At 41.1% G+C, this 25,430-nt stretch overlaps 1 protein-coding gene across 1 annotated transcript in view; it reads right to left on the bottom strand.

Annotated features, from left to right (window-relative positions):
* The window catches only part of LOC126248026 (muscle calcium channel subunit alpha-1), a 922,345-nt gene that overhangs the window by 535,557 nt on the left and 361,358 nt on the right, over positions 1-25,430 (bottom strand). Inside the window, exon 4 of the mRNA XM_049948623.1 lies at positions 8,705-8,844. Coding sequence (XP_049804580.1) covers positions 8,705-8,844 — 140 coding nt within the window. The remainder of the gene's footprint in view (positions 1-8,704; positions 8,845-25,430) is intronic.

Genomic DNA, 25,430 nt, shown 5'->3' with positions numbered 1-25,430 from the left:
GCACTGGGGTGTTTCCCGTACTAAAACCTTGGCTCGCAGACATGTGTACTGGCCCGGTTTCTCAGCAGGCTGGTTCACCTGTGGTCATCCCTTCCCCATTGTCCCCGCCACTGGGTCTTGCCACTCCCGGGGTGGACCAGGATCCAGAGTGCAACGGCCTGTCTCCCGTTCTGTCCCGGGTTCTGGTGGTGGAACGACAGGAGCCTCTTCGTGTGGGTCACTTCCAGCCGTATTCGAAGGTTCCGGCTCGAGGGTTGGCGGATCCCCTCGACTCCAGCCTTCCGATGGACGTGGAGGTCGTCACTCCTGCACGACGCTCCACCTTACGACGCAGTGGATCACAGTGGCTTCACCCCCCAAAGGAGGAGGAGTGCAGTAGCTACCAGAAAGATCGCGGGAGGCGCACATCGGCACGGCGCATCACGGACGGTAGTTGCCGCAAATAGAGTCCCATCCACCAGAGGGCACGCGAGAATTCGGCCGCGACCTCTGCCAGCAGAACAACAACAACAACAACAACAACAACAACAACAACAACAACAACTCAGGCAGCACGGGCCGTGCCCAGTCAGTTCACAACGGGCATGCCTATGAGACAGTTTTCGGTCTACTCTGAAGTGCGACGGAAAATGTGAACCGTGTTACTACAGTCATGGTCGATGCAGATAGTGACACTGCATAGTGCATGATGGAAAACACACCCAGGAAGGTGCCCCCACCCAAGAGATGGAGACTGGGCATGACTGCAATGCAACGACGAGAAAGTGGGCTAAAGATCTGAATGCACGATGGACATGATGCACCTTGTAAGGCGCCCTTCCCCAATTGGCTCGCTCTTTGGGAAAATTTTGAAAAATGGAGGTCAAACCCTGCAGGGGACCATCACATAAAGGCCAAAATGTGAGAGACTCCTTTTAGTTGCCTCTTATGACAGGTGGGAATACCTCGAACCTATTCTAACCCCCGCACCCACAGGGGGGATTCTGTGAAATGTAGAAGAGAATGTGAGAGATACCGAAAGACTGGAGGCCTTGAGTGAGCTGAAGGTATGCACAAATGATCGAGACAAAGAATCGTGATACTTGAGAAATGGAAAGTCTGAGTTAGAGTCATGATGAAACACTCAGTAAACTTGTCAGAGAACTGTATTATATTGTATACTCCATTGAAGAATGTCATATTCATGCTAAAAATAGCACTTAAGTTGTGACTAAACCTTTTACTAATGTAATCTAGTCAACAATACAGCAATACCAGAATGAGATCTCAATGCAGTTCGAGTCTCGGTCGGGCACACAGTTTTCATCTGCCAGGAAGTTTCAATACAGCAATAGTTTATTAATTGAAGACAGCAATTGTAAATTAATCTGGCCTTGGTGAGAGGTGGGAAACACGTTAAGGTAATGTACACTGCTGTTCAGGAAGTTGAGATTTCTCCATCTTGTGAGTGCCTACCTACGAAAATGTACCATAGGCATGAAGATACACATCAGCTCCTTCCACATTAATTCACTACAAAAATTAAATGAAAAATAAACATATAACAGAATTGAGAAGCAGTACTGATGACCTCATGTCTCAGCACTACTGGAGCAAGAAAATATAGTTAACATTTATCGCTTACAAAAGTTCTTGAGAACACCCAGAAGACTGCATCAGCAACAAGTCTTGCCAACAGCCACATCATGGGTAATGTGCTCACTGGACAAAATATTAGTCACTCCTATTACAGATTACACACATCACTTTGGAGTACTGTAGATGGTGAAAAACCGGTTCCAGGGGATCATGTCATCCTCCACCTTTGATGTAAGTCATACCATTTAAGTTGTTTGTGTATGCCCGCCAGCTGTATGGAATGAGAACATTAGGAGACATCAATGTGGAGTTGTAAATTAACAGCAGAAATGAGCTATTATGCTTGGCTATAGCCACGACCACACAGTGCACGAAACTGTCTGATTTATTAGTGCATCAATGAGGATCGTCTGACATGTCCATAAGGAATGGTGGGCTACTAGCAGCCATGTAACATGGTGTAAGAACAGTAGTAATAAAAATATGATAACTAACAGGGGTTGGCTGCAAGTGTAGTGCTTCATCAGTGACTATTGGTTTCAATACAAACAAGAATAGTTGCCACTCAGGTACCTTCAAAAAGGCTATTCCTTGTTTCAGCACAGAAGGCTGCACACACACGCCCTGAATGAGACAGACAACATGGCAACTAAGCAGTAGTTGACTGGAATGTTAACCAGAATGTTTATTTCAAAACAAACACACACACACACACACACACACACACACACACACACACACACACACACACACACACACACACACACAATCCCCCCCCTCCCTTTATACTAGACAAACACTTAAGTACCCTATAGCACCTTGACTGGACCACTAAATCACCTAAATTCCACATAAAATGTCTAGGGCTGTGGTATTTGGAACAAAAAGTGAAACATAACAGTCAACATCCCTGCAAGTTGGGATCTCTGTGGGACATAGTGTACCTGAAGAAATTTGTGGACACTCTTCTTGCTAAATTGAGGCTATAATCGAGGCCAGAGGTGGAGTGCAATATCCCCACTGGGGATGACCAGGTTTTTTTTGTCCGATCAACCCAGATACTCTTGTCAACTATCCTGAAAATGTCACCTATGCATGTATGCTTCTGGTGTATGTTCCATTAACATGACACCAAAGCACTTAGTGACACTGCACAGAAAACTTCGCTAGACAAAAGCACACCAAACGAAAGCAAATTTTGCTTGACAAAGAAATAATTTGCATTCCATGACAGTGGGAAATATCAAACCATCTTACAGCTCTGTGTTACAATATCACAAAGATGCACTCACACTGCAGTTGTATTGACCTCAACTTCATCTGACACAATTCTTTGATGATTCATGATTGTCACAATTTTTCTTGAAATATGTATTTGAAGTAGGCAAGCCTATTTTTGTGATTATTCCAAAGCAGAAAAGTACTCCTCTTGAAGAGTAGCAAAATACCCATCAGAGACTAATTACTAATCTCACGAAATCCATACATGCAGGTACAAAGCAGTACTGGACATTTAAGTGACCATATAACAAGGTTGGGGACAGAATTTATGATTTCCTTATCTTTTTCCAGGATATTACACTTAAACGAAAATTACTGTTTTCAGCCTTGAATCATATAGACAAGATTACAGAGAATTAAAACTTTAATTATTTCTTTCTTTAGTAGTACTTCGTGGTGATGGTGAAATTATTATTGTTCGTATAAAATAAACACTTTTTCCTACAATTTAGGCACAATTTTTTGTGCCTCTGCGTGTGTGGGGGAGAGGGGGTTGGTGGGAGGGGGGGATGTTGCTCCCACAATGTAGTCCCTTGAAAATTTAAATCATTATACAAAGTTGGGAAATTAGAGCAACAATAAGTAACAGGTTGTAATTTGATCTGTGGAGTGATGTTCAGAATTACAACAACTGGGTACATCATCATACTCTGAACACAGCTCTCATCCTGTACTACATCTTTGATTTGTGGTTCTTTGGTTGAATTCTCAGTCAGTCCTAAGATTTTTCTGTCACTTACAATTTCTTCCACCTGATGTACGTGCAAATGTTGCACTGTACATTGATGTGCAAAATGTAAGAATAAAGCATTTTTCACATGATGTGTCCCTGCTTAGTAACACAGCATCATAAAAGTTAAACCCCGATCACACAAAGAAGGCAGTGAAAGAAATACACACTCAGATGAATAGAAATTATACTTTTATTCCACAATAATAATTACAATAAAATCACTGCGATTCATGATTGTCCCCTGGACATTACAAAAGACAGGACATGGTTCTTAATTGGGTGTGTGATTACCATGGACGCAGTGCAGTCTCTGCAACATGTTTCCATGCTGACCAAAAGGTTGGTAGGGACTTCTTATGGTAGGGTGATTCATTCCTCCACCAGCAAGGTAGACAACTGCCAGATCATTGCTGGTGCTTGTCAACACATAGCAATTTTTCTGTCTTACTCTAAGTAATCAGAAAACAGTTTATGTAATCTCATACTAGTGGTAATGTAGATACTGGTAGATACTGGCAGAATGAAACTGGCACTTTAAGAGCATGCAGTGCCATTCATGATGACCATACCCTATCGAGAACGGTGTACCACCTTTTGTAAGGTCCAGGGAACCATCAGGTATTGGTGCAATTTCAGTGTAAGTATTGTCTTTGAATAAAAATGCCATTGCTGTTCATCTCATAGAATTTCTTTCAGTAACCTTCTGCACTACAGTGTAGCAGTTATTTCTATGTATGGTCCAAGTTTCATCAATTTACATTATTGGGCAGTGACACATCATATGAAACTTACTTTTGTCCCTAAGTTTTGCACACCACATACCACTGTGTGTGTGTGTGTGTGTGTGTGTGTGTGTGTGTGTGTGTGTGTGTGTGTTTTAAAAAAAATGTTGACATGGTTGTAGCGCTGAATTATTATAATAAATATTTGTTCTGACCAGACAGCTTGAAATTTACATGCAGAATAATATCAGCAATAAATAAATACTGTGTATATGAGCTAATGTGCTAAAAGCTATATATACCCAAATAGGACCCTTGCACATTTATAATAAGTCTTTATTGATCGTGTGTGCCAATTTTTTTTATATACATACAGAAGTGAAACAACAATAGGGAACTGATTCCGAGTTCACTAACAATAGGCTGCAACTGAAACTGTTCTTCATCCAAGGACAGATTTTAACAGTAACTTTATAAATTATTTGAAAGTATTAGTTTTATTTGAACACCAGTGCAAACAATTAAAGACTAAACTCTGTCTACATGCCCTGGTAGTCCCTCAGTACCAACTGACCACTGTGTCATCCTTCGTCAATTCTGTAACTGGATTCAACATGAGCGGCACGAGGTCAGCATGCCACTCTCCCAGCCAACGTTAGGTACCCTGACCTGGAGCCTATACTACTTGGTCAAGAAGCTCCTCAATTAGCATGATGAGGCTGAATGAACCTCATTCCAGTCCTTCTACTGAGGAAAAATCCCTGGCAGAACTGGGAAAAGAACCCGGGTCCTCCACACACACACACACACACACACACACACACACACACACACACACACACACACACACACCAGTCAGCTGTGCTGACCACTCAACTGTGGAGGTGGACAATTCAAACAATGGCAAATGAGAAATATTTTGTTTCATTAAGCTGTATAATATAGTTTCTTCCTTAGTGCTAAATGTATTTTTGTGCAGAGTTAATTACATGATTCTGGGCGTTAAGTTTATACATTGTACCATAGATTGTCAAGATCAATTAACAGCTGCGAACTCAGAGGATAAACATTATTTAATACACTTCAGCTAGTTTTACAAGATTCTCCTGAACATGCAATTAAACAACCAATACATTACTGGTTAGATGCCCTGTATTAAATTAAATTATATGAAGGAATCGATGAATTGTAATATAATGTAATTTCAGTGACTGGTCCACTTTACTTTTGCATATATGAATGTAACTAATGTACTAGATGTCTGTAATTATCTATTTATTATTATTATTACTGGATTAAATGAAGCTACAAAATACAAACAGTCGTGGGACTAAAGTTTTCTGTCATTGGAATGATCTCATTGTTTGTCTTCAATGCATGCAGTATGGTCATCATTGAAGTAAATAAATAAGAAAGAAGTTTATGCATGCTCTGGATAACCTTGATAGTGACACTGTGCTTTGGAATTGACATTAAACCATAGGTTCAAGTATAATGAGTCATTTCAAATGGAGAAGGGAAACAAGTGAATACTATGTCCAATAGGACAATGAGTAGTAAAGCGCTATGCTACATAAATTAGCTAACATGTCACTAGGTGACATCAAATGTAGTACTGAAAATACCTTGACACTCAAAAACTAAGTAAAAGAATATCTTATTAGGCATTCCTTCCACAATTTATCAGAATATCTGGTCTCAGTTATGTAACTTACATATATAATATTTCTTAATAATAAACACACATTACATATTAGAAAGGAGTTTGTAAATGTAACGTGTGTTGTACTCAAGTAGTGACTGCTGTTTTCATAATCGTAACACAACATATACGATAGCAAATTTTGTGAGACTTTCTTTCTTTCTTTCTTTCTTTCTTTCTTTCTTTCTTTAGGCCTTTCTCCCGCTTCAACATGGGGCTGGCCTTGTTATCGAATTTGGCAATGTTAGTTGCAGAGGATGGCTGGATGCCCTTCTTGCCACCACTCCGAACCCCCTGGGACGTAAGTAATGTACCCCAGCTGTCTGCGTCTAGTGTAAGCCATGAAATAGTGCGAACATCTGCAAATGTCTGTGAATCATGTAACTGGCAGAACATGGGGACCAGTCCAGTATTCACCTGGCGAGATGAGGAAAACTGCCTAAAAACCACATCTAGGCTGGCCGGCATACCGGCCCTTGTCGTTAATCTGCCAGGTGGATATGATCCGGGGCTGGTGCGCCTACCAGAGTCCAGGAAGCAGTGCATTAGCACTCTACGCTACCCCAATGGGTCTAATTTTGTAAGACTGTAAACATGTTAAATTAGCTTTTCTTCAATAATCTGTTTCTCAATCACTTCTATTTTTTGATTTATGTGATTAATGAGGTGTTTGATAGTTGTTGTTCATGTGGTTCATTTAATATGGTTCTTTCTGAGGAACAAGACTATTTTATTATTCCTGCAGCATTCATTTGAAAAGAATTTCTTTGAATGTGTGTGATACATGAGTAACAGGACATGGGAAGAAAGGAAAAAGTATTAGGGGGCAAGAATGGGAAGGGGGTGAAGGGAGTGGCTGATGTGTTTCAATGATTTATTGCTTTCAGTTTTTATTTCACAGGCAAACACTGTTAAATGAGCTGCCATTATTTAGTTCTCACTTTGACATTCCCAGTGGACAAGAAGAAGCAGCTGTGAATTTAGTTGATTCAGATATACTTTTTATAATCATACCTGATGTGTCCTGCTGTTAATTTTAGTCATGAGTATGAAGTAAGTTTAGAACTATCGTTACAGATCAAGCTGAAATATCATTTTAAAATTTCAGTGTCTTCTCTTAATTTCTCTTTCTTATTGGAATTGCCCAGTGAGGCCATGCACTTTCCACAACTTTATTGATACATCACACTCTTCATTTTCTGCAATATGCTATACATTAGTACATTCATTATTAACACTCTTCCCATGCCAGCAGTCTATAAAATCAGTAACAAAAATGTATTAGTTGATGAGACAATGAAAACTAATTAGAAATTAACTAACAGAACAAGGGGTGATATGCATGTAAGACAGAACAACAAATCAAGCACAGTAGGGCAACAAAATAAATGTTATATTCCCTGTAAATTCCACAAGCTTTTACCATCAAAAGGATCTTGAATTTTTTTTTTTTTTTCAATTCCTTATGAACATGCACAATAATGATAGATATGAACACTTATGATACTGATTACTAGTGATGGACAGTGCACACAACAAAACTGCATTACACAAACATAAAAATATAAACAGATATTCTACCATGACTTTCCTGTGATAAACCACTGAAATAAACACTAAAATAGCATCTGTGCCATAATCTGTCATGCATCACAGAGGGTTCATTGAGGCTCTTGAAATGTGAGTTTCATTGCTTTAATTTAACACATTGTGGATGGCACCTGCTTAGGACTCGGGTAGTGAAAGTTACTCAAGTGGACGGCACCTAAGTCTTTTGGGCAGAGCAGACTTAGTCAGCGACATTTTGCCAAAATGATTCTGCCTACCAAAAAAAATCTGCCTCAAACATGTGTCTGCAAAGTGTATTCTAATGTCAGTAAGAGCCAGAAGGTAAAAATGTGCCAGAAAGAAATGTTTTTGTGGCATCATAATTGCAATGTAGATTTTTTTATGACTGTTTATTCATGACATACTATACCCAGAAAAATTATTTATAAAAATGATCTGTAGATCTTTCTTTTCCAGAAGAAAAACATGATTTAGTAAAACATGTCGTATATCTGCTAATTTTAGCATTTCATAGTAAGATATTTAAGAATAGATAAACCAGGTTTCACCTTTTCAAATGAAACATCATACAAATTTATTGTATTCACAGTTGCAAAGTCTGCCTCTGTAGCTGAGTGGTCAGTGCAGCTAACTGCCATGCCAAGGTTTGATTCTCATTTCTGCGAGGGATTTTTGCTTTGTTGGAGGACTGGTATAGGGAGCACTCAGCCTCGTGAGGCTAACAAAGGAGCTATTTAACTGATTGGTAGCGTTTACAAGGTCAAAAAAACTCGTGCTGACCATTGTCCCTCCATACTACATCCAATAACATGAGTGGTAGAGGATGACACAATGGTTGGTCAGGCCTGACTGGACTGTATAGAGCCAGAGTGCAAAACTTATCTTACCTTTACCTTACAGTCAAGAAGTTGCAATTTTTGAAAAATGTGTTAAAAACAGCACCCATCCATGGGAATGAGGCCAGTCTTGAATGTGTAAAAAATTGTTTTATAGCTAGTGCTAATTAGAGATAATTGTCCAACAAAACATGCTGTTGGTATAAACACCTTGTCAAATGTGTACCAAAAAGTCACAAAATGAACATTTTTAAAATGGAATATTTTTAATATTACAACTCACCCTATAACAACAATAGTAAAATCTAATAAATTCCAGCCATTCCGCAAGTATGCTCCAGGGTGTGCCACTAAACCATACGCTACAACCTTCATCACACATTCAACTGTAAATATACCTAAAAAGACATTTTCAATTTTTTCCTGAAATGGAAAAACATACAGTATTAAAAACAATAATGGTAACACATGTTAACAGAAATGTAGGTAACTTAACATGGAAATACTGTGTTAAGAAAAGTAAATTAGAATTGTGATATTTCCACTACAGTACTATTTCAGGTTAGTAGGTCATAAATACCACTGTATAATATCTGAGTACTAGGGAATTACAGTGTCCATCCATGACAGACAAGTTGGAATAACTGACAAAACATAAGAAATGATACAATGTTACAGTGTCAATAGTTACATACATAAGAAGTCGAAGAAGTCTATTTTATAAAGAGGTGTTGAGAAAATTTCAGTGCTATGGCTAACTGTGAACAAATGCAATCACTGAATTCTTTTATAAAATGAAAAGGCTCAACTTCAGAGTATCATACTTCCGCAACATCTTGAACTTTGTGCTACAGATATGGGTTGCTATGCTGAATGCAATACAAACTAAATTTTGAAGTTGGAATAGAGCTAATGAGTTACATATAGTGTTAAAATTCAAGAATCAGTACCTCCTCTTTTGTTTTCATGAACTGGTGATTCCAATCTATGCATTTTGTTATATTTCCATATGTGTCTGTCTGGTATTTACTATTTGGATAGTTGTTATTGGTAACTCCTTAAATTATTTATCTTTTGTGTTACATATTTCTGTTAGTATTATAGCCAAATTTCTATAACAAAGGTGACTGTTGGAATTATTCCAAGCATTAGATATTATTGAAGTTTGGATTCTATTGCAGTACTCTGTTTTTAAGTAGAAATCTATGTTTTTCTTCAAAAATACACGTAAAATTAAATTACAACATGCATAAATTTGTAACACATATAGACATTAATAGCACCATTTTAAACACTTGCTAATAACAGTCATCCAGCTTGGCATACAATCTTATTTGATTCAAACATCATACTTATGAGTGTTTGTCATCTATGTCAGTCATATATACTCAACAGAACATATGTCAACATCTCTGAACCCACTGAAAATTGGAGACAAATTTCTGCTAAAACTGTTTATATAATGAATTTAAAGTGTAGTATATTTGTAGGTGATGAGTAAATCAGCAAATAATATACACTCCACTTATTTTGTCAACTGAGAATTTTCAGAATTATGATAAATCAGTGTCAACTGATAACTTCATGGTGCATTTGGTACAGATTTCTGGGAAAAACGTGACACGAGGCACCTGGTAATTTGGTACACTGATGCCATTATCACTCCAGTGGGGCTATAAAATAGCCATAGCCTAAATCACCCACATACGCGCTGTACATTGTTACTTATATCAACCTAGGAAGAGACTGATGGATACACAAATGCCAGTGAGCCATTTATACATCAAGCCTCCACCAGTGACTTTGGGAGACACCAGCAAGATTTGGCTAAATTACTAAAGGGAATTGACAGACACCCAATACGAAAGGTAGTGTGATACTGTGCGCATCACTACAATCTATTTTCACTTGTACAGTACAGCCCAGCACTAGTTCAAGAACAACAAAGACGACAGGTTCAAAAGCTGCGTCGATGTCCTGTACACCTTGACAAGAACCAGCAGTAACTTCACTTGCTAGGAGAACAAAATGAAGCATGGACTCTAGTACAGGCAATGGACTAGAGTCTAAGCAATGGAAGAATATGCAATAACATAATTACATACAGTGTACTGGCACTGTTCCACACAATGAATCCAAATGAGACTAAGCCAATAAAGCTTTACATAAAATCTACACATACAACTATAATCTGCATATCAATGTGAGGTGCAGTTATTAGGGCTATCCCCCATTTCATTCATGTACAAATTGCAGGAAGCACAACTGCTTAAATGCTTCCGAATGTGCTGTACTAGGTCTAATCGTGTCTTCATATCCCTACAGGAGTAATACGTAGGGGGCTGCAATATATTCCCAGATTTGTCACTTAGAGTTGGTTCCAGAAACTTTGTAAACAGGTTTTCATGGGATAATTCACATCTATCTTTAAATGTCTGCTAATTCAGTTCTTTCAGTATCCTCATGACACACTCCCATGAGTTGGACAAACCTGTGAACATTCGTGCTGCCCTTCTTTATATCCATTCAATGTCCCCCTTTAGTCCTATTTGGTACAGATCCCACACCCCTGAGCAATATTCTAGGATGGGTTGCACAAGTGTTTTGTACGCAGTCTCCTTTGTAGACATATTGTGTTTCCTCATATTCTACCACTAGACTGCTTTACCTACAACTGAGACTATGTAATTGTTCCATTTCATATCACTACAAATTGATACACTCAGGGATTTGTTTGAGTTAGCTGATTCCAACTGTGACTCATTGATATTATTGTGATTATATTGAAAGCTGCAGGAGTAAATCAGTTTAAAACAGTCTGAATGACGACTACACAGCAGCGCACATCTGCCAAGTCGTGCCATCACGCTGAGGCAATACGCCAGCTAAGTGTAGATTGAAATTATAAAATACCATCAAATCCAGGAATCTAGTTGTATTAGAGTAATCATGTTGCTAAAATTAGTCCTTCTTTGTTTGACAATTCCCTGCCAAGAATGCTGATGCACTACTGGCAACTCTACAACACCTCTATGCTACCAATCTGCCTGCATAAGTCTCGTACAGTGTATTTGGTAATCAACAGACAATTCTCACCATAAATTCTGTGTAGTCTGCTCAGGGATTTCACCATAGTCAGACTGGGGCCGCAGATACTAGCAAATGCTGTCACCTCAAACAACTACCCCGTCATTTACTCAGAGACTTATCATCATATTGGCAAGACTATCCTCTCCAAATCTGATGAATCACTGCTAAAAACATTTGCACATTACCACTGCCACACATATCTGCCATAACTGAATGCCCATTCCAGACACATGTAGGATATTTTATTCAAAAGATAGTTTTATGGGTGAACAATGTGTGATCCACTCAGGGATTTCATCACTGTCCAGTCAGGTATGGCGGATTGGTGGTAAAGCGCACGCCTGAAAACCAAATGGTCACAGAACTAAATCCTGGTTTCAGAATGGAATATTTCAGTCTGCTTTTAATCTCACCTCTCAAGGATGTGAAGAATCACCCGAAATGACATGTGGTTCAGACTCCATGCTAAACTATTACATCAGCTTTCCCCATCAGAATTACTGTAGTACGTTAGGGACATGCAAGTCCCCAAAGTGGCATCCAACTGAAAGACTTGCATCAGGCTGTTGAATCACATGTAATCATCATCATTATCATTATCATTATCATTATTATTATTATTATTATTATTTCTTTACTTTCTCAGACGTTAAGTCTGGTTAAGAATGGAAAGTGACGCGGACCTTGATCAAGCGTCACTTCCTATTAACTGTACGGTATGTGTTATATTGCATTTAGGAACTTTCGGGTAATTGAACATGTATCAATAATTACGGATTTCTGTAGTTGTATATATATGGTTGGATGTAGCTGTATTGCATTGATGTACTGGTGGGTATTGTGTGGTATGACTCCTGTAGTTGATAGTATAATTGGTATGATGTCAACTTTATCCTGATGCCACATGTCTTTGACTTCCTCAGCCAGTTGGATGTATTTTTCAATTTTTTCTCCTGTTTTCTTTTGTATATTTGTCGTATTGGGTATGGATAATTCGATTAGTTGAGTTAATTTCTTCTTTTTATTGGTGAGTATGATGTCAGGTTTGTTATGTGGCGTTGTTTTATCTGTTATAATGGTTCTGTTCCAGTATAATTTGTATTCATCATTCTCCAGTACATTTTGTGGTGCATACTTGTATGTAGGAACTTGTTGTTTTAAAAGTTTATGTTGTAAGGCAAGCTGTTGATGTATTATTTTTGCGACATTGTCATGTCTTCTGGGGTATTCTGTATTTGCTAGTATTGTACACCCACTTGTGATGTGATCTACTGTTTCTATTTGTTGTTTACAAAGTCTGCATTTATCTGTTGTGGTATTGGGATCTTTAATAATATGCTTGTTGTAATACCTGGTGTTTATTGTTTGATCCTGTATTGCAATCATGAATCCTTCTGTCTCACTGTATATATTGCCTTTTCTTAGCCATGTGTTGGATGCGTCTTGATCGATGTGTGGCTGTGTTAGATGATACGGGTGCTTGCCATGAAGTGTTTTCTTTTTCCAATTTACTTTCTTCGTATCTGTTGATGTTATGTGATCTAAAGGGTTGTAGAAGTGGTTATGAAATTGCAGTGGTGCAGCCGATGTATTTATATGAGTTATTGCCTTGTGTATTTTGCTAGTTTCTGCTCGTTCTAGAAAGAATTTTCTTAAATTGTCTACCTGTCCATAATGTAGGTTTTTTATGTCGATAAATCCCCTTCCTCCTTCCTTTCTGCTTAATGTGAATCTTTCTGTTGCTGAATGTATGTGATGTATTATTATTATTATTATTATTATTATTATTATTATTATTATCAAATCATGGCCTGAAAGCACTCTTTGACACTGGTGAATCCCACAATGTTTGTAGCTTCACATCTTTAATGACTGCCTCAGTATGCAACACAAACAGTGATGCTTCCCAGAAAACAATGTGTGAATGGCCATGTTGCCAAGTTATATGCTGCAATATCTGACATATAGGGGACAACACACTAGAACGGCTCCAATGAGTACACCTTGTGTAAATCATTCACTACTGTCAAGATGAGGAGTGTTCAATGAGTATTCTACAATAATATACAGCAGTCCCCCTCCACCCTAGGAACTGCTAAAATTACAGCTGAATTGCAGGATGAAATGAACTGCTGTATCCTGGTCAAATTCACTCTCCAATACATTACAGTGATTCTCTAGCACCATGTGCAGATGAGGCAGCCACGGTTAGGAGTTTGTGGGGGGAAGTTGCCAATATGTCATGAAATTATATGATTTCATTTTTGTGTAAATTTGTTGGTCCTCGTTGACTGAATCTTCCATTTACATCATATCAGATGTCTTACTGTTAGCCAAAGATAATTATGTTTTGTGGTATTTGGGGCATTGTGCTGAATATTATGAATCAAAAACATGCCCAACCTCTTAAAACCAGTGTTGAGAAGGTAACACTCACCTAACAAATACACTACTGGCCATTAAAATTGCTACATCACGAAGATCATGTGCTACAGATGCGAAATTTAACCGACAGGAAGAAGATGCTGTGACATGCAAATGATTAGCTTTTCAGAGCATTCACACAAAGCTGGCGCCGGTGGCACACCTACAGTGTGCTGATATGGGGAACGTTTCCAACCGATTTCTCATACACAAACAGCAGTTGACCGGCATTGGCTGGTGAAACGTTGTTGTGATGCCTCATGTAAGGAGGAGAAGCGCATACCATCATGTTTCCAAATTTGATAAAGGTCACTTTGTAGCCTATCGCGATTGCAGTTTATCGTATCGCGACATTGCTGCTTGCGTTGGTCGTGATCCAATGACTGTTAGCTGAATATGGAATCGGTGGGTTCAGGAGGGTAATACTGAACACCGTGCTGGATGCAGTCGTTTGCAAGACAACAACCATCTGCACGAACAGTTCGACGACGTTTGCAGCAGCATGGACTATCAGCTCAGAGACCATGGCTGCGGTTACCCTTGACGCTGCATCATAGACAGGAGGGCCTGCGATGGTGTACTCAACAAAAGATCTGGGTGCACGAATGACAAAACGTCATTTTTCCGGATGAATCCAGATTCTGTGTACAGCATCATGATGGTCGTATCCGTGTTTGGCGACATCGCAGTGAACACACATTGGAAGCATGTATTCGTCATCGCCATACTGGCGTATGATCCGGCGTGATGGTATGGGGCGCCAATGGTCACACGTCTCGGTCACCTCTTGTTCGCATTGATGATACTTTGAACAGTGGACACTACATTTCAGATGTGGCTCTACCCTTCATTCGATCCCTGCGAAACCCTACATTTCAGCTAGATAATGCACGACCCCACATGTTGCAGGTCCTGTACGGGCCTCTCTGGATACAGAAAATGTTCGACTGCTGCCCTGGCCACCACATTCTCCAGATCTCTCACCAACTGAAAACGTCTGGTCAATGGTGGCCGAGCAAGATGCATGGGCAGCTGTACCTGTGCACGCCATCCAAACTCTGATTGAGTCAATGCCCAGGCGTATGAAGGCCGTTATTACGACCAGAGGTGGTTATTCTGGGTAATGATTTCTCAGGATCTATGCATCCAAATTGCGTGAAAATGTAATCACATGTCAGTTCTAGTATAATATATTTGTCCAATGAATACCCGTTTATCATCTGCATTTCTTCTTGGTGTAGCAATTTTAATGGCCAGTAGTGTAACAACGATTTGTGTTTGACATACTTCCAGAACGCAGCCATAGTGTTATCCTCAGATGAAACTTCTTGCAAATATCAAAGGTGATCACAGGCTGGGAAATTTAGGAACAGTAGATTGACTCTACTGCTTCAAACAGTTCCCATAACAATTACTCTGCTGGTTGTGAACCACTGCAGATGATGTTGTATCATGACAGATCGGACGAGTTCCAGTCAACGATCCAGACTCTCATTCGAACAAAGAAGCTCAGTCAGTCTGGAAGCGGTGGGCTGTAATCAAGCTTGTAAGGAAAGTTACATGCCAGCGAAAATAAGACGCATCACAAACAATCCAAGAGATACTGTGAACAGCCACATCTCATCCCCAAGCGATTTACTTACAGGTGCCACAAGGGCACTTCATTGTCATCAATTCCTCAATAAAAAGAGGAGAGAGAGAGAGAGAGAGAGAGAGAGAGAGAGAGAGAGAGAACTGTGTTTCGCAAACAACGATTTTGTGAAACACGGCTCACTCCGTTAGCCTACGAGACCCTGGCAGCAGTAGATACTGGAGCCTAGGTTGATGCCGTTGTACCTTAACGGCCACAAAGTACGCGAAACAGTTTCACACAGCTGCCTCATGAACAATGTAAGACAACACGGAATATTAAACCAGCTGTGTGATTCGCCAGAGCAGTTGTTAGGAAATACAATATAGCATGGGATTCTCAATGGAGAGAGATTTTCAGACATAAAGTCACTTTGGGAATACCACAAGGGAGTGTTATAGGGGCATTACTTTTCACAATATAGGTAGATTACGGATTATGTAGAAAGTCCCATGACGCTTTTCGCGAATCATAATGATGTACGGTATAGGGAGAAGTCACGACACCAAAAAATGTTACCAAACTGCAGAAAGACCTGCAGAGGATCGAACTTGCTGCGTGGACTGCCAGTTGAGCCCGCAATATAAACAGGTGTAATGTATTGTGCATAAATTGGCAGAATGACCCATTATTGTATGGGCTCTTCGCTCACATTTGTTCACAATATTAGCAGTGACCACACACAACACAGCATACAAATTAACACTAGATTCCCAACGGCACCTTATTGTTACAGCGCACAATACTGTTAAGTAGCTAATATTGGCAGCAACCGTAAACATTCCAGAGTGGCACGAAGTCATCCGACTTCCACCGATCACGACCATGGAGGTAAAATCAGACATATAGATCACACACGTAGGCTTCCCAACAATCCTCCTCTTTGCATTGACCATTCATGACCAGAACAGGAGAAGTGGGAAGTGACAGAGGTACAAAAAGTGCCCTCTTTCACACACCTTCAGTTGTCTTGAGGAATACAGTTGTAGTGAGACACGAAATTTTCTCGGAGCGATTGAGCAATACATATCTGCCTCTATACTTGAGCATGCGCTGATATCTTCCATGGTAGCATTGTGCAATGTATGTGTAGTGTAGGAATAGCACAGTAACATTGGCAGTATAATTTCATGTAAAATCGAGGAAGCTGCTGAAAATGTGGGCTTCTGCTCCCCGAGTAGGGCCTACCTATAACCAGTGTCTTAAAAGCTGTTTGGCATGCCATTCACTACTGCACCAAACTGTCATTCTCTATTTTGTTTGCCAATCCTGAAAGGCCCATTAGCACAACTTGCAAAATGGGAACTAAGGCTTCAAGAGTGTGCCTATTTTGTCACAATGTTGTACACAAACGAAAAAAAAGGTAGAACGCTGATACGAATTTGAGTAACGCATAGGATCAGTGTTTTTTGGGCCCATAGTTCCCTAAAACTGAACATGAACACCTGTGTGTACTTCCACACATGGCATCCGACTCAAAATGTTGGGTCATTGAATTCATGTTTTGAAAGAAACATTAATAACAGTGGTTATTTCTTTGTTAACTGTTGACATAACTCATTTTAATCGAAATTCCACCTTATTCTTTCAACGAAATCAATCGGAAGAATGAGATTGTATGCTTCATCATCAGTTCTTCACATCTCGGCACAAAACTGAAAATTGCGACTCTCATCTCTTTCCCACATTAATTCGCGATGTATTTTGGGTTGATAATAAGTAGGATGCTGCAAGAGGAATCAAAACTCTTAAGGGCCAGTACCTATTGCAGAGACTCATCTTTCACCAAGCTCCAAAACTCAAGCCGTGATAAGGAAACAAACTTCGATTTCAATGTGAAGTCTGAAGCAAATATCAATAAATTTCCCCCGTGGTTCAGTGGTAAGTGTTGATGGAAGTTCTGTACTGAAATTATCTTTGATCCAATTGTGCTCATCAAGTTGTTCTGTAAAGTACTTCAGAAAGTAATCACGCTTAGCTAGGCCTTTGAAACAAAGGACACATTGTGGTAGTTCATTTCCAACAGCAATCCACGTAAATTTACTGTCGTCATATCCTGCATTTTCGTCTATTCATGTCTTTAGAACAGCATGATACATTTGAAATACTACGTTTTGTACTCACATTTAAAAATTTGTCCATGCTGGCAGACCACAATCACAGACGATCTGCATCTTACAAACCAACCTTCGAACGGATTGTTACTGAATAAAGACAAATGAGCTACATAGTACGATTCGACTGCCATCTACCACGCCGTTATAGTAACACCACTTACTTGCCGGCCTGCTGGCTGTCTGAACTAGCGCATACATTGTTTCTTTGCTCAAAACGCAAATAAACCAAATTATTATTTTTATGAAAGCACTATATGGTCGCGACGCGCAGTTCGAAAACCCCGATTTGTAGCCGCACCCCACTTAAGATCGGATCCCAATTATGACTGTATTGATTCTCATCGCTACTGAACACAAAGGGAGCCCAGAATTGCTGAATGCCGTCAAGTGGGATGAAGTCATCAATGGTACTTCGCAGTACTAGAAGGAACATCGTTAAAAAGGAATTAAGATCCAATGGTACGGTTTCTTTTTTTTTAAGATATCAGTCGATCTGTTTGATAATTTTAAAACAGTAGGCGGTGATGAATCAGGAGGGGGGGTTTTATGGCCGGTTTAAGGCACTAGCGACTCACAGCCGCCGATTGGGGCGCCATAGTTGGCACATTCTTTACAGTACGTATCACAAACGAGCTAGCGACGGGCCACGAATATTTCCGACTGAGCCTTGAAACACGTGCAGTCACCGCCTGTGCCTTAGAGAGTAGACGACATTCAGACACGCAACTCTCGGAAGCGGCGATCCAGCCTCATTAGTTGTCCACACTCGTGTGGATTTCTGCGATGGGCCTCCTTAGGAAGTACAAGTGTTTTCCTGTGGTTCTCGGGGGACAATATATTTTAATTGCTGCAAGTATAGTAAAGGGGTGGACCAATAGCCACATCGAGAAACTTACACAACTGTACCGTGAAATACCTTGCTTGTGAAAGTTGACACATGAATCTCACACAAGCAAAAGCGTAATAATTAGTGTGTACAAAGAGATGGCTGACATTTGTATACCGAATTCCACTAGTGGGTCAAAGTGTTATAAAATCTAAGCTACAAAATTTGAACTAAAGTTTCAGAAAAGAAATGCATCATTTGTGTGGGTAATACTGGCCGTAGATGTTTTGTAATTACTAAACGTATTTTAAATCCGTTTTTGCAACCGGGGCAACAAACAAAAGTGCCAAACGAGTAACACCTCAAAAGCGTGTAAGCAAACGTCGTTTCCTGATGGGATAGAAATCGGACATAAAATATCGTAAGTCAAATTAACATCTTTCCCAACGAACTGTTTTTAGAGCTAGAATGCAAGCCAGATTGTAAATGTGTTTCATTACAGACCACTGATGTTTTATTTCAATAAAACTAAACGCATTTGGTGACAAAAATACGCATTTTCTTATAGTTGTAAAGACAGATTTAAAATACCTTCAGTAATTCCAGAAAAGAGCTCAGAAAGATGTAGGTCTCTTGAAAGAAGCGTAAAATTTGTATTGTGATCGCCAATAAAATGTTGCTAGTGCTATTGCAAGCTATTACCCACAACTGTGTTATGTCTACATCTACACCGCTACTCTGCAAATCGCACTTAAGTGCATGGCAGATGGTTAATCGTACCACCTTAACAAAAATTCTCTGTTGTTCCACTCTCGGACAGTGCGCGGAAGAAAAACGAACATCTATATTTTTCCTTGTGGGCTCTGATTTCCCTTATTGTATTATGACGATTGTTTCTCCGTATGTAGATCGGCGTCAAAAAGATATTTTCCCATTCGGAGCAGAAAATTGGTGATTGAAATTTCGTGAGAAGGTCCCGTCACATCGAGAAACGCCTTTTTTTTTTTTTTTTTTTTAATGATGTCCACCCCAAATCCTGTATCATGTCCATGACACACTCTCCCCTATTCCTTGATAATACAAAATGTGCTACCTTCTTTGAACTTTCTCGATATACTCCGCTAATCGTATCTGGTAAGGATCCCACCACACCGCGCAGCAGTACTCCAAAAAGAGGATGGACGATCATAATGGACCCAGTCTTTTTAGTAGATCTGTTGCATCGTCTACGTGTCACTAAAACGCTGTTTTTGGTTTGCCTTCCCTACAGCATTTTCTCTGTGTTCTTTCCAATTTAGGTTGTTCTTAATTGTAATACCTAGGTATTTAGTTGAATTTACAGCCTTTAGATTTGACTGATTTATCGTGTAACCGAAGTTTAATGGATTCGTTTTAGCACTCATGAGGATGACCTCACACTTTTCATTACTTATAATCAGTTGCCAATTTTCGCACCGTACAGATATCTTTCCTAAATCGTTTTGTAATTTGTTTTGATCTTCTGATGACTAGTAGAAGATAAACGATAGCATTATCTGCAAAAAACTTAAGACGGCTGCTCAGATTGTCTCCTAAATAGTTTATGTTGATAAGGAACAGCACAGGGCCTATAACACTACCTCGCGGAACCCCAGCTATTACGAATTACTGTACTTTTCAATGAGTCAAGAACGTCGTCTTCCTGGCGTACTGAATCTTCATGATTCTCAGAAGAATGGCCGCGATTCTATGTACATAGAATGTTGCTTTCTGGCCACATATTTTTGACAAATTTTGTGCCAGTTTTCTTTAGAGAAATATATTAGTACATAGCGTACATCGACCATATTTTCTCTCGAAGACATGAACTACTTTCAAACTGCGAAAAGTACTACAATAAATAAGACAAAGTTTACAACATACTTGTGGCGAGACACAGTGGTAATTCTTCCGTTCTGAACTTCATAAAACGAAAAAACGTAGTATTGTATGGCTGTAATATCGATGAGTCATTGTTGGAATCGGCCTACTCATACAAATACTTGGGTGTTACACTTTGTAGGGGTATGAAATGGAATGCTCATATAGGTTCAAGTCGTGGATAAAGCATGTGGAAGACTTCGGTTTATTGGTAAAATACTGGGGAAGTGCAATCAGTCTACAAAAGAGATTGCTTACAAATCACTCGTGCAACCGGTCCTAGAATAGTGCTTAAGTCTCTGGGACCCACACCATATAGGACTACAGGGGATATTGAACGTATACAGAGAAGGGTAGCACGAATGGTCACATGTTTGTTTAATGTGTGGGAGAATGTCACAGAGATACTGAAGGAACAGACCAGGCAGACTCTTGAAGAAAAACATAAATTATTCCGAGAAAGTCTAGTAACAAAGTTTCAAGAACGGGCTTCAAATGATTACTCTAGGGATATACACTCCTGGAAATTGAAATAAGAACACCGTGAATTCATTGTCCAAGGAAGGGGAAACTTTATTGACACATTCCTGGGGTCAGATACATCACATGATCACACTGACAGAACCACAGGCACATAGACACAGGCAACAGAGCATGCACAATGTCGGCACTAGTACAGTGTATATCCACCTTTCGCAGCAATGCAGGCTGCTATTCGCCCATGGAGACGATCGTAGAGATGCTGGATGTAGTCCTGTGGAACGGCTTGCCATGCCATTTCCACCTGGCGCCTCAGTTGGACCAGCGTTCGTGCTGGACGTGCAGACCGCGTGAGACGACGCTTCATCCAGTCCCAAACATGCTCAATGGGGGACAGATCCGGAGATCTTGCTGGCCAGGGTAGTTGACTTACACCTTCTAGAGCACGTTGGGTGGCACGGGATACATGCGGACGTGCATTGTCCTGTTGGAACAGCAAGTTCCCTTGCCGGTCTAGGAATGGTAGAACGATGGGTTCGATGACGGTTTGGATGTACCGTGCACTATTCAGTGTCCCCTCGACGATCACCAGTGGTGTACGGCCAGTGTAGGAGATCGCTCCCCACACCATGATGCCGGGTGTTGGCCCTTTGTGCCTCGGTCGTATGCAGTCCTGATTGTGGCGCACACCTGCACGGCGCCAAACACGCATACGACCATCATTGGCACCAAGGCAGAAGCGACTCTCATCGCTGAAGACGACACGTCTCCATTCGTCCCTCCATTCACGCCTGTCGCGACACCACTGGAGGCGGGCTGCACGATGTTGGGGCGTGAGCGGAAGACGGCCTAACGGTGTGCGGGACCGTAGCCCAGCTTCATGGAGACGGTTGCGAATGGTCCTCGCCGATACCCCAGGAGCAACAGTGTCCCTAATTTGCTGGGAAGTGGCGGTGCGGTCCCCTACGGCACTGCGTAGGATCCTACGGTCTTGGCGTGCATCCGTGCGTCGCTGCGGTCCGTTCCCAGGTCGACGGGCACGTGCACCTTCCGCCGACCACTGGCGACAACATCGATGTCCTGTGGAGACCTCACGCCCCACGTGTTGAGCAATTCGGCGGTACGTCCACCCGGCCTCCCGCATGCCCACTATACGCCCTCGCTCAAAGTCCGTCAACTGCACATACGGTTCACGTCCACGCTGTCGCGGCATGCTACCAGTGTTAAAGACTGCGATGGAGCTCCGTATGCCACGGCAAACTGGCTGACACTGACGGCGGCGGTGCACAAATGCTGCGCAGCTAGCGCCATTCGACGGCCAACACCGCGGTTCCTGGTGTGTCCGCTGTGTCGTGCGTGTGATCATTGCTTGTACAGCCCTCTCGCAGTGTCCGGAGCAAGTATGGTGGGTCTGACACACCGGTGTCAATGTGTTCTTTTTTCCATTTCCAGGAGTGTAGTACAACTCCCCACGTATCGCTCACATAGGGATCGTGAGGATAAGATTAGAATAATTACTGTACACAGAGAGGCATTCAATTAATCATTCTTCCCGAGCTCCATACATGACTGGAACAGGAAGAAACCTTAATCACTGGTACAACGGGATGTACACTCTGCCATGGTTTCCAGAGTGCAGATGCGGATATAGATATAGATCCGTCGCCCGTAACCTCTGGCCTGACGAGTATGCACCGCAGTCCTGTATCCGCGGATAAATCACGAAAATCCGGCGACTTACCTACGAACGGACCGAGCCTGTGCGCTAGTGGGAAGCGATGGTCCTCAGATCGGCGGCCGCAGCCTAGTCTACGCCGTGACTCGATGCTGGAGATGTTTGTTACGCGGCTGCATCCAGTCTGAATCAGTACTGCTACGATTCAGACTCTCAAAATGTTACCATGTCCACGGAGTGTACTACCGGTCTAAAGTGATACAGGATTGGACTCCCGTCTAAACGGGAATCTATGGAACGATATTGCGCAACATGTTCAGGGGAAGTTGGCTCAGTCAGTCACGTAGTCGTCAGTGTTATCGTTGTCGTCTAGCTTGGTTGTATTTTATATTTTCCAATATGTGGACGACTGAAACTACTTTGTAACTAATTGCTGATCTTCAAATGAACAACTGCTTGTGGGACGTCACACATATCGAATGCAGAAACCGCGACAAATGAGGTCGCACATTATTCATGCATGGCTGTGTTTTATTAGCTGCTGCAGCTACGTAAGGCGGGTGACCTTGAACGGGACTTAGCCGCTGCACGAGCCGCCAGCGGGATCGCGCTATAGTTCTAAGCGCGATCCGCAGAATTGCTTGACTTCCGGCGCCGCCATTGCGGTTTATCAGCGCGCCACTTCCTGCCGCGCCGTCTTATCAGTGATTACGTCACTGCTACTGAGGCAGCTGTACGCTCATTCCATTCGAGGCAGCCGCACAGTACAGACAGCCATGCCGTTCCGGAGGAGAAGATATGCAAGAAGAAGCAGATTACCTGTTTACAAGAATGTTGATACATTCAATCTAACTCCTAAGAGAGTTAGAAAAGTTCGGCGTCTTCATAGAAGAAATTGGAAAAAAAATCACGCTTTGGAAAGCCAGTTTCGGTGGGAACACAAGAAATTAGAGGAAAGTAGGACGAGTGGGATTTCTCTTAAAAATTTTCATGGTTTGGATATGTATCTCTCATGTTTCTCATGCCTGCCAATCAGTTAGAGGAAGTCGTAGTACTGATGTAGAAGAATATAAGGTAAATAATACAAAATTAATAACTGTTATGAACTTCAAATAACATTCATTTTTTTAGAAATACAGAACAAGGATTAGGAAAAGCTAGCTTATATGTATATCTTTTCAAATCATTTAATCCCGCCAAGGTACTGAGCCACCAGATGACAAATTAATCACTAAATTTATTTCTGATTTCCTGAACTTGATTTGGGGACCTCCTCAGTAGAGTTTGTAGCTCCTGAAGTTCTGATTCTTGTAGTTCTAAGTTCCTATCATACTCTTCCTTGGCAAAAATGTCAGGTGGAATGTAACTTGTTTTTGCATGTCATCATAAAAAATTATGCAAGATACACACTTTCAAGAACCACTGTTTCCACTTCACTAGGATGTAGACCTTAGGCTTCAGTAAAGCCGGAAATTTCGCGGCATATATCCCAAAAACGTTTTCAATAATACAGCGTGCACGACTTAGACCATAACTGAATATAATGATCGGCTGTTGTAGCTTGGGTATAACTTCAGCGTATCTCGTAACAGAAGAAACATGTCATCTGCTACAGACAAGAATGGGACGCTGTTTCCTCACCCTGGCAATGGGATGGGCTGAGGCAAACCCGATGTACCATTATTTATTTTCTCAAGAAGCTTGGATATTTAAACACTCAATCGTCAGAAATTCTTCATTGACACCCCACATCCAAACATATGAAGTTGTAGTTTCTGTCAGCTACAGCAAGCAGAATAAGGCTGAAGAATTCCTTACAATTAAGAAAAAAAAATGCTTCCACTGTGTTCTGGAGGCACAATTTATATTTTTATTTTTTAAATCTATAGTAAAAGCGAAGACAGATGGACCTACAGACGTGTACAGGATAGTTCCTGAGACTTTTCGAGCTGAACTGTCCCCTGTAATGTGGACAAGGTTCTTTGTTGCGGGGCTTTGCCTCAACATATGCGAGGCATTGAATCGGGGCAGCCTCGTTATATAGACCAGCAACATTTTTCCGGTGTGGACCAGGCCTCAGAGAGAAAAGCACAGTCGACCTGTCGTTCTGGCTCGTCGCGGAAATCAGCTCGTGTGTGGCCAGCTAATCCGTTGGAAACATCCGTGGCCCGCCGCTCATGTGTGGCCAGCTTTTGGTAGCAGCCGCTTGGGGCGCCAGAGACGTCTGCCTACCGCACCACAGGCACTTCCTTCTCCACCTATTCTTGTATTCACATTGGAGGTTACATAATCCTAGTTTCTAGTAAGCAACAGGCATCTCGTTCTACAGAGTTCATAACAGTCACCGCTTCTGACGTTACTTTAGAACAACGTGATGTGGCGTTTCACTGCCGTGTCCACGTATGTAAACTGACTGATTCTGTCAGTGTGCATAACATATTCTCGGATAATTTACATCAGTGTTCCATTGGGTTGTATAACAAACGATCCTACTCACACAAATGATGATGATGTGTCCCGCCGCTGGGTAGTTTTACACTAATCTATGTACACTGAAGCGTCAAAGAAATTGGTAAAGGCATGCATATTCAAATACAGACACACGTAAACAGGCAGAATAAGGTGCTGCAGTCGGCAACGCCTATATAAGACAAAAAGTGTCTGGCGCAGTTGTTAGATCGGTTACTGCTGCTACAATGACGGGTTATCAAGATTTAACTGAGTTTGAACGTGTCTTTATAGTCAACGCACGAGCGATGGGACACAGAATCTCCGAGGCAGCAACGAAATGGGGATTTTCCCGTACGACCATTTCACGAGTGTGCCGTGAATATAAGGAATCCGGTAAAACATCAAATCTGTGACATC

Source organism: Schistocerca nitens, chromosome 3 (genome assembly GCF_023898315.1).
Source record: "Schistocerca nitens isolate TAMUIC-IGC-003100 chromosome 3, iqSchNite1.1, whole genome shotgun sequence".
Taxonomy (NCBI): domain Eukaryota; kingdom Metazoa; phylum Arthropoda; class Insecta; order Orthoptera; family Acrididae; genus Schistocerca; species Schistocerca nitens.
The sequence above is the reverse complement of the archived record's forward strand: the minus strand, read 5'-3'. Positions and strand labels throughout refer to the sequence as shown.